Source organism: Barbus barbus, assembly GCF_936440315.1.
Source record: "Barbus barbus genome assembly, chromosome: 2".
NCBI lineage: Eukaryota > Metazoa > Chordata > Actinopteri > Cypriniformes > Cyprinidae > Barbus > Barbus barbus.
In genome coordinates, this window is record NC_136730.1 from 15,963,271 (window position 1) to 15,979,066 (window position 15,796).

General features: G+C 37.0%; 2 protein-coding genes across 2 annotated transcripts in view; one reads left to right on the forward strand and one right to left on the reverse strand.

Moving 5' to 3' along the window:
• Positions 1 to 1,557: 1,557 nt before the first annotated feature.
• LOC306882820 (uncharacterized protein) lies at positions 1,558 to 4,863 on the reverse strand. Its single transcript, XM_079437740.1, has 5 exons — positions 4,360 to 4,863; positions 4,144 to 4,214; positions 3,142 to 3,318; positions 3,000 to 3,061; positions 1,558 to 2,844 (listed from the first exon to the last, which is right to left on the reverse strand). The coding sequence occupies exons 1-5, from the start codon at positions 4,518 to 4,520 to the stop codon at positions 2,668 to 2,670; spliced, it is 648 nt and encodes a 215-aa protein (XP_079293866.1). The 5' UTR covers positions 4,521 to 4,863; the 3' UTR covers positions 1,558 to 2,667.
• A 157-nt stretch (positions 4,864 to 5,020) lies between these two features.
• LOC306886756 (exostosin-2) overlaps positions 5,021 to 15,796 on the forward strand; it is a 29,956-nt gene continuing 19,180 nt past the window's right edge. The window contains exons 1-8 of the mRNA XM_079444069.1: positions 5,021 to 5,224; positions 6,272 to 6,612; positions 6,716 to 6,939; positions 7,173 to 7,262; positions 9,681 to 9,797; positions 9,883 to 10,078; positions 12,045 to 12,184; positions 13,133 to 13,226. Coding sequence (XP_079300195.1) covers positions 6,298 to 6,612; positions 6,716 to 6,939; positions 7,173 to 7,262; positions 9,681 to 9,797; positions 9,883 to 10,078; positions 12,045 to 12,184; positions 13,133 to 13,226 — 1,176 coding nt within the window. The 5' untranslated portion in view covers positions 5,021 to 5,224; positions 6,272 to 6,297. The remainder of the gene's footprint in view (positions 5,225 to 6,271; positions 6,613 to 6,715; positions 6,940 to 7,172; positions 7,263 to 9,680; positions 9,798 to 9,882; positions 10,079 to 12,044; positions 12,185 to 13,132; positions 13,227 to 15,796) is intronic.

Below are 15,796 nucleotides of genomic sequence, written 5' to 3' on the forward strand. Positions count from 1 at the left end.
CATTTAGTTTGCCTGCTTTATGAGCATTGTTTGTACTGTTAACCTACTTGTTAGTAGTCTTTAATGGTAGACTGGAGGCAGAGATGGGCACAAATACATCAAAATGTATTAAAAATAAAAATATAAAAAAATACTGTGTGGAAAAAATGTATTTAAATACAAATACAGTATTTTGTATTTTGAAAATACACAAAATACATGTGAAATTGGCCATCCAGTGAAGTAACACTATTAAGGCCTGTTTACACCAACAACGATAATTATAAAGATAACTATATTAGTGTATTCTAAGTTTACAATGTAGTTGTGTCATCTGTTACTACATGCTCAAGCTCTTTAAAACAGAAATTATTCTGATTGGCTGTCAATGTTTTTATCATGCTCACACTAGGGGATCTGATCCGTGCTTGAGCATGATTGACCCCCAAAGTCCAGTTCATTTCACAAGTGTGTCTGCTCTATACTGTGTCCAGTGCATGGAACAGTTAAAGGTGGGGTATGTAATTTTTCAAAAACACATTACAAAACGGAGTCAGGGGCCGAGTACCAAAACAAACTTGTAGCCAATCAGCAGTAAGGGGTGTGTCTACTCATGACGTGGAGGAGAGAGCGTTCAGTGAACAGCTGAGCCGAGTGACAGAAAGATATGGTGGATAAAAAAAACAAACGCAGAAAACGACTGCGGAATGATAAGGCAAGAAGTGGGACCCATGTAAATATTGGATCAGCTTTCCAGTGCTGGATAGAACTCAAGGAGCGGAAGGCCTGCGATCGGACGCCGAGGTTGCTTTGGTTCTTCTCGATTGGTGAGTAACTCCGTGTCTACACCAGACGCGACACAACAGCTAAAGTCTGCCTACACTGGACGTGATAAAGCGTCCGCTGAAAATCATTTGAAATTTGTGTCAGCACATCATAAACAGAACGCGGCAGCAGTTTTTTGTTGTGTCGAGCCGCGCAGCATCCAGTGTAGACAGCATCACTGATTATAATGACTTCTATATTATTTTGTCGTGCCATTCGCGTCCGGTGTAGACACGGTGTAACATTGGTTTTGCTTTGTTTCACAGAACTAATCTTTGCGTAGGCTGCGTATGTGTGAGGCGGAGCTATCAAAATAGGTGCGTGTTTGTTTTGGTGATTTCAAATTGGCTTCCAGAAATCGCTTACCCCACCTTTAATGTATTATTTTTGTATGCACTATTGTTATCATTATGACAGCAAAAATCTTTTCAATTAATTTAATTTGAGTACATTTAGATTTACAATGGGTCTGGTTCTCATCTTATTGATGAACAGGTCAATAAGATGAGAACTTATTGATACAGTTTGCGTGTAAAGCTGCAAATTCCACCATTATTCTCAGCTGCCTCTGTAATAATCCTGTGATATCTGTCTGTTAGCAAAAGGACAATCGCGCTTGGGCTTTAGTACAAGGCAACTGTGCCTAGTGTGAGTATGCCCTTAGAACAATTAAATGTTTTGTTTTTTTGCATTATAGTTATCTTTGTCTTGGGCTACACACACACACAAAGAAAGCTGCTTATTACTCATTTATCCATGTTTCTTTATCGCTCTGACATGTCAATAGCTCCTGCCCACTAAAAGCTCCACAGATATATTTGCATACCACGACGATATAGAAACGATATAGAAAAAAAGCATGAAAGTGGCATGTCTGAACTAGTTGATACAGGAAACCAGCAGTCTAATAAAGAGGTTGATTGGCAAAAAGTATTTTATGTATTTTGAAAATACAAAAATACTAAGATTAAATGCATTTAAATACAAAATACATTTGATTTTTTTCAAAGGTATTAAAATACAAAATAGTATTTTGTATTTCAAATACGTATTTTAAATACATGTATTTGAAATACTGCCCATCCCTGACTGGAGGTAGACTTTATTACTCACACTGGACACAACACTGGATGACATTCATGAGATCTTAGGGTCTTTCTGCCTTCTTTCACCGTAGCCAATTTAGGTAATGTAACACTCTACAAAGGAGGAAAGTAGTTGAATCAGATCTATCAGAAATGGTGGACCAGGTTTGATAATCACTCTCCAATATATTAAGTAAATGTAACAGTCTACAAATTTGTTGATGTTGTTGTCATTGTTGAAATCAAATGGAAAGGGTCAACTCTGCTAAATGTCAGAGATTTCAGCAAGTTTATGATTATGTTTGTACCATTATGATTACAAACACAGTTTATAAGTGTTCTTGCTACACATAACTGCTGTGACTTTTTAAATATTGGAACACCTTAGGTTTATAACAACTGCTTTATTTTCAACATGAAGGATGAGCCTGTACTGTAGTAATAAAAAAGGCACATCTCCACTAACTATTGTAGTTCCAGACACAAATTATCTTAATAATCATAATAAATATTCAGACAAGTGCACCTATTCCACCCACTTTTAACTAAAATATCTAGTCTATCTGTCCATCTATATAGTCATTTGAGTCAGACAGTTCTCTGTTGAATTTCAATTACATTTCACTGTATTTTTGACTCTTTACTCATTTAAAATTTTTAGAAATTAGAAAAACAATATTTCTCTTTCATTGTATTCGTTTTCCTAACTAAACTACACCAACATAAACTAAAATGTCTGAAAACAGATTTTAATGGACCTTAAAGGTAGATTTATCCTTTATTCAGACAATCCATTATCAAATATCTCACTTACATCCAGTTTCCTGTCCAGTAACTCAATTTCTTTCTCCACTTTGCGCATTTTTAAAGCTCTGTATGCCATTTCTTGCTTTCTGTTTGAGATCTCTATTTTGAGATACTTCTTGTATAGTGTCTTAACATCTTCCACAGGTTCCTTTAAAAAGAAAGCATTAAAAAAATTATTTATTAAGTACTAATTCAACTTAAAATAAGAATTTGTACATATTATTTCTAAGCATTTACTGTGTATGAAATATGATATTGTTTATTTAATACTATGAGCTTTGATAAACAGAGCTGTAAACTTACAGAGTCCAGCTCTTCGTCTGATAATACAGGTGGCTGAAGTAGGGCCAGTCCATGTTCAGTCACTGAAATCATGTGATATGAATTATGTATATTTGCTGCAGTATCGATTTGTAGAAACAAATATAGCATGTGGTGCACATACCTTTGACATAACTGCTGCAGCCAGCCGTATCTCCTGGATCAGAGGAGCAGCCACCAACTATGCTCTCTATGATAGGACCCTCCAGATTGTTCTCAGAGGGCAGCTCCTCTTCATCTATGTACTCCTCTTTTGTTGGGACAAATCCCATCTTCTTCAGTGCAGCCTTTCTCTTGTTAGCTAAATTATGTTAAACCTTCAAGTTATTCAATTCAAAACACTGTGTTTTCAAAATTCTAATTCAAAATTCTGGGTTCCATTGGTTTTCAAACTGGGCCCAGGGGGCCACAAGGGGTCTGAGGAAAATGTCAGAAAAAAAAATGTATAAAATGTACAAGAAAAAAGGTTTGATTACACTTTGACTATGCTTAATAACAACACCAACAACAATAATAATAAACAAATTTGTTTCAGGGAAAAAGTGTTGCACTGTACACGCTTTCAAGAACAGTTTGTATTTCAGATGTATAATAATTATCTTATATTTTTATTTTATCTTCCTAAATTTTTTATTGCTCTTATTTATTAATAATAAGTCATTACATTTATATAGCGCTTTTTTTTTTGCTTTTTCTAAGCACTCAAAGCACACTACATTGTGAGGTCGGTATCTTATTGTATAGCTTTTACTCGCCTTACTTTAAAATTGTTTACCTCATTGTTCTATTCTTGATTTTTTGAAGTCCTTGTCAAGCACCAATTTACCAAGACAAATTCCTCGTACATGTATACCTACAGTACTTGGCAATAAACATGATTCTGATCCTACTATAAATAATAATAAACATTATTATTTATATTTATAAAAACAGTACTTGGCAATAAACATAATTATGATCCTACTATAAATATAATAAAACATCTGTTGTGTGTTCATCGTCACAGTTGGTTATTCATTCAAACTTCTGGATTAAACAGCTGACATTACTCTAAAAGTGAGTAAAAAAGGGATAATGTCATTATATTGTGTAGTCCTTAAAACATCAAACCCACTAAATGACCTACCACTTTGAACGATATTTTTGTATTTCGTCTTCACTTGTTGCCACGTTCTTCTAGGTCCCATAGGGTTGGATCTGTAATTGTAAGCGTGACCAAGAGCAGAGTAAGACTGTAACCAAAATATAATACACATACACTGACAAGTAGGGCAGCACAGGTGTCGTATATAACTGCATAATTAGTGCTCTCCCAGACTAATTAAATGTAATATATACTTACGCATTTAATTTGTTAGTTATTTTTCGCCACGCATCCTGACGGACTTTTGCAGCCGCTATAGTATTCCCTTTGGTTTTTATTAAATGTTTAACTTCCTCATATCCTTCCATTATAAGTTGCAATTCAGCAGCGCTGAAATATGCAGCACGCTGCTTAGCCATGCTGTAATTAGGTTAGTCTACACAGATTTATAAATCCTCACATGAACGGTCAGCTGTCTTTATTAGCTAACATAGATATGTAAATCCGGGATATGTGTTAGAAGAGCCGAAAAAACTCGAGCTAGGTCAATCCGGGATATGTGAACTAATCCGGGTTTTGTTAAACCACGGTCGAAGAACAGGACCCAGAAGACTGTTTCTTGCCTAAAAACACCAGGCACAATGAAAATATTGTTCTGATACCCAAACTAACGCACAATAACACCGTTTAAAGTTATTTACGCCATAAGCAAAAATGGTGGCTGAAACGGTGAACTGATAGCTGTTGTTTGTGGCTGTGTCTAAAATAACCAGTGAGCTAGCTAGCCAGACACATACGGAACGTGGCATTAACACCTAAAAATGCTGTCTAGGTAGGCGGCTTACTAGGTTTCAGCCACAGCCTACGCCTCACATTCATTCTCCCTCTACAGCAGATGGCGCCCGCGACCCGAATTACAAGAAAAACGGCTGGAACTACGCATGAAGGAGAGACGAAATACTTTCCTGTCAGCTGTGCCTTTAGCATAAGCAATGTGTTGTGGGATAATAAACTAAATTCAGCCAAAAATTTCAATATCAGCCTTTGCAGCATACTGGACCAACAAATGAGATTATGGTTGAGGCGTGCTGAGATTTGAGGCAGTGAGCTGGATACCGTAAAGGTTAGTTCATGATTTTGTAGTTGTTAGCCTTCATGCTATCGTTAGCGAGTGTGTTTTGGATGTATTTACAACCCAAGACAGTACATATTTTGAGTAAAATGCTTAAATATGGCCTACATTTATTAATATTTATTATTCGTAAAGAAATGCGAGAGACTTGTCTAAACAAAGTGAAGTTTGAGGAATTAATCGTATTATAGATTAGATGTATTAATAACTGTATAATAAATTAATTGGAATTAAATTAGTCAACCATATAATAAATTATTTATAATTAAATGTACCAATAATATAATTAATCAATATTTAATCCGTTCTAGAGCAATCGATCATATGATAAATTAATGGGAATTAGATGAAACAATCATGTCTAATTCAAGTGAATTTATTATATGAATTCATCATACTCCAAATAATTATCATATCATTTAGCAAATTAATTCGAACCTGACAGATTAATCATGTAATAAATTAATTGGAATTTAGATATATTAATAATATAATAAATCAAAATAAGAGTGAAAAGTCAGATATATATAATGGCATTATATAGTAAATTACAATTAATCTGTTATACACTGATCCATAATTCATTTATTATATGACTGATTGTTAAATTAATTCCAATTTACTATATGATTAATGCATTTAATGGCATTTGTTGGAAAACCGATTCAATGAATTAAAACAAATTGTGTTTGATTTATCTAATTCCGATTAATTTACACATTGATCCATACTTAATTTATTATAAATTAATCGGGATTAGATGAATCAAACACAATTTATTTCAATTAATTGAATCAGTGTTTCAAAGAAAAACCATATGATAACTTAAATATCAGTAGATGCATTAGTCAAATAATAAATTAGAATAAGAATAATCAGTCATATAATAAATCAATTGCAGTTAAGGAATTGAAAGTGCTAAAGATCATGTACAGCTATTATATGTCTTTTTTATTAATATATGTCCATCAAAACATTTGATGATATTCTCTGTGTAGATGTGTAGATGTTCATCAGTGTTGTTTGTGTCTTCTGCAGTGGTTTTGGCTCTGGAAAGGCTCATCATGTGTGCATCAGTGAAGTATGGTTCCAGGGGTCCTGCGCTCATACCACGTATGAAGACTAAACACCGGATCTACTACATCACCCTCTTCTCTGTGGTCTTACTGGGGTTGATCGCAACGGGGATGTTCCAGTTCTGGCCTCACTCCATTGAATCCTCCGCCGAATGGAGTCTGGACCGTCGTAGTGTGCATGATGCTCCTTTGGTCAGGATACCTATGAGCAGCCCTATTCCTGAGAGAGGTGACCTGAGCTGTCGAATGCACACTTGCTTTGATGTGTATCGCTGTGGATATAATCCCAAGAATAAAATCAAGGTGATGCAAAGAGAGATAATATTGTATTATGGATTCATGTTTATTTGGTTGGATGTCATTACGGGGCTATTTTGATCTATTAATGGTGTGTGTTTGTACACAGGTATACATCTATCCTCTTCAGCGATTTGTGGATGAAGTTGGGGTGCCCATCAGCAGCACTGGCCTGTCTCGAGAATACAATGACCTGCTGAGCGCCATCTCGGACAGTGATTTTTACACTGATGATGTGAGCAGAGCATGTTTGTTCATACCCTCCATTGATGTGTTGAATCAGAACTCTCTGCGGATTCGTGAAACCGCTCAGGCACTGGCCATGCTGCCCAGGTAGATATGTGTCTTTCAGTATTTGCAAATTGTCTTTGCCTACCTTGGCTTTACTGGTTTCTCAATGTTTTTGTTTCTTACATTGGCAGCTCTCCGCTTTCTCTTTTACAGTGTCCCTTCTGGCACTCTTCTGAGCTTTTATAAAGTTAATATTTTAGCTTTAGAAACATATGCACTGTATTTCTGAAGTCTTAACTGTTTCAAGCTATATATATGTATTGATATACCTTTAGGTGGGACAAAGGCATGAACCACCTGCTGTTCAACATGCTACCTGGAGGACCCCCTGATTACAATACAGCTCTGGATGTGCCTAGAGACAGGTGAGAGTTAGTAAAAATTAACAGGCACACAAAATTGCTAAATATGTCAGGAAGTCTGAAGGTCCTTGCACACTGAGGCTGAAATTTCCGTATGCGTTTTTCGTACTTTTCGTACTCGTCATCCTTTCTTATAAAAACGCTTGCTACAAATGCGAAAACGCTGAAAATCTAACCTGGTCCGATATTTTTATTTTTTTTATGATGGATGAAAGTTTCGGAGGCAGTGTGTAAACATGATTGACAGGACGTGAGGTCGTATTTATTTTTCAGCGTGCGAAAATTTCAGACTCAGTTTGCAATGGTCTTGAATGTTCAAAGCAGTTTTAAATAATGTACACTTCCATTCAAAAGTTTGGGGTTAGTAAGATTTTAAAATTAGATGCATTAAACTAATCAGAAGTGAAACTGAAGACTTTTACTTTGATGATAAAGATTCCTATTTAAATTAAATGCTGTTCTTTTGAACTTTCTATTCATTAAAGAAGCATAACAATATATCATGGTTTCAACAAAGATATTAAGCAGCGCAAGTATTTTCAACATTGATAATAGTTAGAAATACTTATCGAACACTACTTCAGCATAGTTGAATTCTTAATTTTTAATAAATGATTTCTTAAGGATCATGTGAGACTGAAAATAATGGAATAATGGCTGTTGAAAATTCAGCTTTGCCATCACAGCGATAAATTGCATTTTAAAGTATATATTAAAATAGAAAACAGCTACTTGGAATGTTAATATTTAACAATATTGCAGGTTTACTGTATGTTTGGTTACATAAGGACCTTCTTTCAAAAACAATAAGACAATTACCAATCCCTGAACTTTGAACGGTAATGTTTATTTTCTCAGATAATCTCTATACCCTTGATGCTTCACCTTTTATTTGCGTATTGTGAGGACAATATTCAGATCCTCATATTTTGGATAACTGTTTCTTATTCTGGAATTCTGGCTTTGGAGTAAACTAAGAAAGTTTTGTTCTTTCACGTTGTATGTATTTCAGTATGTATTATTTCATTAAATTTGTGTGAGTTTAGTCCTTTCACAGACATCTTAGTGATCTTTAGCTGTCAGTTTGCTCTGTATTTGCTGTTTCAGAAGTGAGTGGTGTTGAATTATTTTAATTTTTTTATTAAAATTCAGCCTTGAAAACACTAAAGATGAACACTCCCAACAACACCCAAATTGTATTGCATAATTGGCATCCATTCTTGTTCAGATTAATCTTAGTTAAGTTGCAGTCTTTGACATAAATGGAAAATATACTGTGGTTTTATACGGTTCCCTCAAAGTTTAAAAAACGAAGTGCCCTTGAAAACCATTTCTCTACGCAAAAATTGTCACTGCATGCAATGGTTAATTTCTAATGGAGATTGGATGTGATGTTCACCAGTTGAGGGCAGTGTGTCTCTATGTTTGACCTTGTGCAGCAGCAGTGTCACCTGAGAAGCAATATATGCGCTCATATCCTTCCTTATATTTTTAGGTCTCAGGATAGCTGTGTTTACGCAAATTTACATCATGGCACTATTTTACCTCTGTAGGTTAGTGTGATTGAATTGACACTTCATGGTTGTCCACAATGACATTGAACCACGGTGCTGACAGACTCATGCCAGACTCTTCAAGAAATCCATGCTGGATTGAAGGACCTTCTTTGGTGTTTCAACACCCTTGTATTGAGATAAACTGGAATGCTTGCAGTGTATAATTAAAATAGACATGCATCCCAACAAATCCATTCATACATATCATTGTCACAGAACTGTCCAATTCAGATGTCTTGTTTTTTCTTTTCAATTAAATTTCCTAATATGTATTTGTATCATCATCCTATAGTGTGTTCCTTAGACCCAGAGATCAAAGATGCACTGAGAGCAATCATGAAAGAGAATAGCACACTACTGCCTAGAGCAGGCAGACAAACTTAATCTCCTGGTATTTACTGCAACATGGGCCATGTTTCTCAGCCTATTACTTGGCCGATCTTTTGCTTTGGGTGGAAAAGGTGAGTTTTATGTACTAGAAAGCCCTGAAATGATGAACACTTATCTGGAGCTGTAGGGAATTTCCTGGGCTCATCCAGCTGTGCTCCATTTGGCGTACAGCCTCATCAGAACCAGCTGCCCATATGTGCATATGTGTGGGGTGAGATAAAAAGACAGTGTATGTTGCGTGGCCATATTTGCAGCTCTCCCTATACTCACTTCATTCCCTCAAGCCGAGCACCGTTTGAAGTTTTATTGACTCGTTGTAGAACGAGGACGCAAAGGCAACTCTGTTAAATGCTTCGGAGTGGCATGTTCGTACATTTGTCATGTAAAACCAGATTAAGGATGTGTTTTATCTTCAGTGCCTTTTGCAGACAGTCGCGGCGACAGAGTTGTCATCTTCATTGCGTTTGTTTCACAGAGCCCTGCTGGCTGGGGGAGGCTTCTCCACATGGACGTACAGGCAGGGTTATGATGTCAGCATCCCCGTGTATAGCCCTTTATCTGCTGAGGTGGACCTTCCTGAAAGGCAGCCAGGGTAAGATTCTACTTATTGACATTGATTAACCGGTTTATATTTAATGGCGCAAAATGACATCACATATGATACTTGTTTATTTCAGGCCCCGACGCTACTTCATTCTGTCATCTCAGACGGCCATCCATCGGGAATACCGTGTGGAACTGGAGAGGCTGAAGGAGGAGAATGGGGAGGCCCTGCTCCTCCTAGACAAATGCAGTAATCTCTCTCAGGGTTTAGCGTCGGTCAGAAAGCGCTGCTATAAAGGACAGGTCTACGACTACCCACAAATTTTACAGGTTGGTTTCTCTGCACGTCCATTCGTATTAAACAACATTGAATTCACATTATATTTCACAAAGTAAATATGCTCGAACACATTTTAAATGTCACAAATACTACTATTAAATTCATAAAGAATATGATAAATATTATATAAAATGATTTTGAATATATGATGTTTATTTTTTATAGAATTTAGCATGTTGTGTTTTAGGGATGACAAGTGATTTAAGTTTTTAATGAAATGAATTGCATTATATGTAATTATATTTATATAATTATTTATATAATATCATATTTTGGGGCATACAACTGCATACAACAATTTTTCTAAGCTACATCATACAGTCATTACCCTGCATCATGTTTGTCTCTAAGCAAACTGCATGCAATGTAAGATAACGTACAGATCCGGCACTGGGCGGTTAGGCGTTAAATGCATTGATAATTTTAACGTTATTTTTTCCATAATTAAAGGGGTCATATGATGTGATTTCAAGTTTTCCTTTCTCTTTGGAGTGTTACAAGCTGTTTGTGCATAAATAAGATCCCTGAAGTTTCAAAGACTAAAGTCTCAAAACAGAAGAGATATTCTTTATAAAAGTTAAGACTCGACCACGCCCACCTAAAATTGTTCATTCAAACACGCCCCCACATGTCTACATCACGGTGTGGGACGATTTGCAAAACAAGCGTATACGCAATAAAAGAAGGCGGAACTATTATCCGGCACCATGTCCTGGATACGCTGTGTTTCAAAAGGCTGTATCTATAAAGTGAGGCAATTCCAAATTTGCAAGGACAGTCTAGCGCTTCTGACTCACAGCCTGTAAGTACATTTTCTTTTTTAAAGAATTTGCCACTGATGATTCAAACATGAGTTTTGAGCAGTGTAGAGTAGTGCTTGTTTGTTGTTTCTCCAATCATAAATGCAGACATGGTAATGTTTACGTGGCGCGATGCAACACGACGCGTAAAAAGACAGTATAAGTCATTATATTCAGTAATTATGTCCCCACTGGATGCAACAAATGCCTTGTTTAAAATGGGTTTTATTGTTTTTCTCTCATCACGCTAGGCACCGCATTACAATACGGTAATGGGGAATAACATTTCCGTCTCACACCCGAGGTATTCGGCCAATCACAATGCACTGGATAGCTGGCCAATCAGAGCACGCCTCGCTTCTCAGAGCTTTGTAAACATCGGCGCATTTCAGAAAGGCGGGCATAGAGGAGCAACAATAATGTACAGTATGTGAAAACAGTGTTTTTTTATTTACCTTAAATCGCATAAACGCATTGCATTAGACCAAATACACAAAATAATTTTTAATCTTTAAAAAAAAATAAAAACAATTTTAGCAATGTCATATGACCCCTTTAATCAAATCAAATTAACGCATTTACACGTCAGCCCTAAGATTTTCTTTATAATATTTATTTTGTAATTGCTTACGTTATTAACCAACATCGGATTAAAATTTTTATTATAGAAAAAACAGTCGTTAGTTACATTCATAAATTATACATCATTGTGTAAAGGCATCCTGCCTTTGAGAGCTTGGCCCAAACATTCCTAGACTTTAAATGTTCAACCCCTCCACAAGCATTCTTTACCACCGCAACACATTTCTTCATCGGCGTAAGCAAAAAAAAATACACGCTGTTCCTGTGCACCATGCTCATCTCCCCGTCCAGCGCTGTCTAGACAGGAAGTATGCTTATCATCTGGGCTGGGTGCTGCAGCACATCTGGGAGACGTTCCACAGTGAGGAGGAGCAGGGGCCAAATCCCTGTGAGAGCCATCACCTCCTTTTCAACACAAAGCCCCTCTAGACTCTGATTCTAGCACCTTTCATTGCAACTCCTTCATTTACACCACACACCTAGATCACACTGCTGTCTGTTACAGCATAACTGCAGAGGTCTGGGAGTGTATCGTTATTAGAGATGACAACTGTGTCTCTTGTGTGTTCTGTAGGAGTCATCATTCTGTGTAGTTCTGCGAGGGGCCCGGCTCGGCCAGGCCACACTTAGTGACGTGCTGCAAGCTGGATGTGTCCCCGTCATCATGGCTGACTCTTACATTCTGCCTTTTTCTGAAGTGCTGGACTGGAAAAGGTAAAGATCAGAAATCTGTTTTTGTCAATCACCAGTGTTCATGAATAAAGTTAATATGGTACCTGATCTACGGATCACATTATGAATAAAGAAAAGTGATATTGAACACTTTTTATAACTTCCGAAAGTCATGAGGTAACACTGAATAACAAGCAAATTAATAGTTTATTTACATCTAGATATAAAAATGACCTCATTAATCAAAATGATCACTAACATATTCAAATGTATTTGAACTTTTAACATGCTGTAGCGTTTGTGGTTTGTGGTAAGATTTTTTTTAAATGTGAAGTGAAGTGACATACGGCCAAGTATGGTGACCCATACTCAGAATTCGTGCTCTGCATTTAACCCATCCAACGTGCACACACACAGCAGTGAACACACACACACCGTGAACACACACCCGGAGCAGTGGGTAGCCATTTATGCTGCGGCGCCCGGGGAGCAGTTGGGGGTTCGGTGCCTTGCTCAAGGGCGCCTCAGTCGTGGTATTGAGGGTGGAGAGAGCACTGGACATTCACTCCCCCCACCTACAATTCCTGCCAGCCCGAGACTCGAACCCGCAACCTTTGGATTACGAGTCCGACTCTCTAACCATTAGGCCACGACTTCCCCTGTTTTGTTTGAGCAAAGTTTCATATGCTCCCCAAGGCTGCCAATTTAAAATATTCAGTAAGTAAAAAGACAGTAGTATTGTGAAATATTACAATTTATGAACTGTTTTTCACTAATGAAATGAACTGTTTTCTGTTTTAAAATGTAATTTATTTCTGTGATGACTTGAAGGCTGAATTTTCAGCAGCCATTACTTTATTCTTCAGTGATCCTTCATAAATCATTCTAATATGTTCAAGAAACATTTGTTACTATTATCAAAGTTGCAGTATTAATTTGGTCAGGTGAAAATAAAGTGCACTGAATAGTCATTTGTGTGTGTATTTGCAGGGCATCTGTTGTCATTCCAGAAGAGAAGTTGCCAGAGATGTACACTATTTTGAAGAGCATCCCTCACAGACAAGTGGAGGAGATGCAGAGACAGGTAAAAATGTGATTTCTCTTTTGCAGTGATCCTGAAAATTGTCATTTAGTGCATTAGCAGCATCTGTCCACCATGGTGGTTGACAAATCATTTTCACTTCTTGGGTCAGCCCAAAGACTAAAAATGACTGTGAAGACGCTTTATTTTGTGCAGTTCACTCCATCCTTTTCTGTGAAGGTTTGAACAGAATTACAAATACACTTGGAGCTATTTGTGGAAAAACAACAACCAACAACCCTGAGCCCTTTGTGACAGTTAGTAAACGGTACCAAATGCTGTCGGAATGATGTTTTATTAACAAAGTTCGGGAGGAGCACGTCAGATACTTAGCCTAATTAAACACAAGTGGTACGCAATCAAGTCAATCAACTCACGGACATAAATACAGCTGACATACCTCCACTCATTTGACGGTCTATCAGCATCCCTCCACCACCCCTTCTCCACCAATATCACTAAGTTCTCACCATACCACGGGGGGATACTCTGGTTTCGGGCCATTCCCGAATCCCGAGCTCAGAGCCCTTCCCCAGGACAGCACGCCAACTACGTATTACCATACTCGCCAAATACGCATTACGTAACTCGTGCTAAATATATGTAAGTGTGAACTCGTGAAACTGAAGTTCAATAGCAACTGAGTCACATTCAGACTAAATGCAAGCAATCCTCTCAGGTTTAATACAAGGTGAAACCGAGGTTAAAGAAGTCACAACCTCTCTTCTTCTCCACTAACATTCTTTCTTCCTTTCAATGGAGTGCTAGCTCCGCTATGAAAATAACCATTAGATAGGTGGGTTAATGCCAAAAACAATATTGCTGCAAGTGTGTACTTTTGATTCTCTAAAGATGAAATTTCTGCTGCCATAGTAAATCATGATGAAAGCAAATTTTAAGTATTAGTGATGAATCTTTAGCCAAACAAATTGTTAACCGCACACTTTCACTTTATTTTTTCCCCTTCAGTTTTTTCAGCTGTACACTTATGTGAAAGTGCTTAAACCACATGGAATGCATGTAAAGAGATCTTTTGGTTTCACTCTGCAATAATTATGGTCAATATATTGCCATGTAGAATACTATACGTTAGCCATAATTAATAATAATTGCATTCTGCTTCCATTGGCATTGTCTTCTTGAACAGTCTCAAGTTCTTAAGCTAGATGTTGGATATTCTTTGTAAAGAGAATGTTGAAGTTTAGTTCCACAGGTTTCTGGGTGGTGTTAGGACGTAGTGTGCAGAAACGCATCTTGCACTGGAATTATGACATGGCATGAAGCCAGCGAGATATCAGCCCACACTTGAACACGTCTTGATCCACTCCTTTTTTACTAGCCTATACCACCTCCAGACAGCAGAGCGATTGTATGGCTGCCATTGTACAAAAGAACTGGTTCTTGATATATACCTTACTTGGATTTAAAAAAAAAATCCTACTACTTTGTTCTTGAACTTGCCAGAAGACAACCCTCTTGAACTTTCAGTGTAGGACTGCATAAAATGCAGATGCCGCAAATAATAGGAGGCAGAAGTATTACAGACATTTGTGAGGAATAAGTGTAGTGGATTTTCTCTGCATTTTGACCAATAGAGGGAGCAGCCAACTACTGTACTTCATGGTGTGATTGCCAAGTCTTTCAGACTACGAAAGTAGCAGTTTCTGACATTTCATCAAATCATCTCATGTCCTTTTGCTGAGTGTAATTGGTTTTGCCCTCTCCAGGGTTGGCAGAGTGTTAACAATGTACGGATCAACCGCATCGATATTGCTGATGATTTTGCATGCATGATTTGCTCAGTACTTTTGCCTAGTGGTCATTTAGTATTGTCAACATGTAGATTGATGTTATTTGTTATATTGGCACTTATTTAGGACAAATAAACTGAAAAGATTTGCAGCATGACAAGTATACTCAGATTCCCATAACAAATTACTCTTTTGAGCCGGTTCATTTTAGTGAATCAAAACCATGCACAGCAACCAGCGTAGTCCATTCGATTCTTCATAACAAATAACTCTTATGATTCTGTTCTTTTTAGTGAGTCACAACAATGATTCACAAGCTATGTTATCCAACATTTTCCTGAACTAATCAATTTTGTGAGCTGTTTCTTTTTGGTGAATCACAACCATACAGTGCAATCAGTGCCAAGTCTAACCTATTTCTAAATGAATGATTCAAATAAGCTGTTTTTATTAAAACATTTATTATTGAAGTTATCGCATCATTTTGCAATTAATTGCTTTTGCTTTTTTCTAAATATTTGTTCCTCAAAAGTACTAAAAGAATCATTTGTGGAACCAGAATCATTAAGATATTTTGGGAACTGAATCATTAAAGTGCCTCTATTATGCCTTTTGGAATATTACCTTTCACGCAGTGTGTCATGTAGCAGTATGTGAACATAAACTTTCTAGTTTATTTGTGAAGACGAAAGTGCACGATATATAAAGTTATTGTCTATCAAAAAAAGAGTCGGCTCGCAATCGCCTAAAGGAGTCGTCAGGAATTCGAATCTTATTCTGTTACGGCTGTACGTCACAAAGTAACACATTTGCACAATGTCC

Excerpts from the sequence above, each read along its gene's own strand:
- LOC306882820 (XM_079437740.1), bottom strand. The coding sequence starts at position 4,520 with ATGGCTAAGCAGCGTGCTGCATATTTCAGCGCTGCTGAATTGCAACTT. Across the intron at positions 4,215-4,359 it reads ATAACTAACAAATTAAATGC|ATCCAACCCTATGGGACCTA; the intron begins GTAAGTATATAT and ends TTACAATTACAG. Across the intron at positions 3,062-3,141 it reads CTGCAGCAGTTATGTCAAAG|TGACTGAACATGGACTGGCC; the intron begins GTATGTGCACCA and ends ACATGATTTCAG.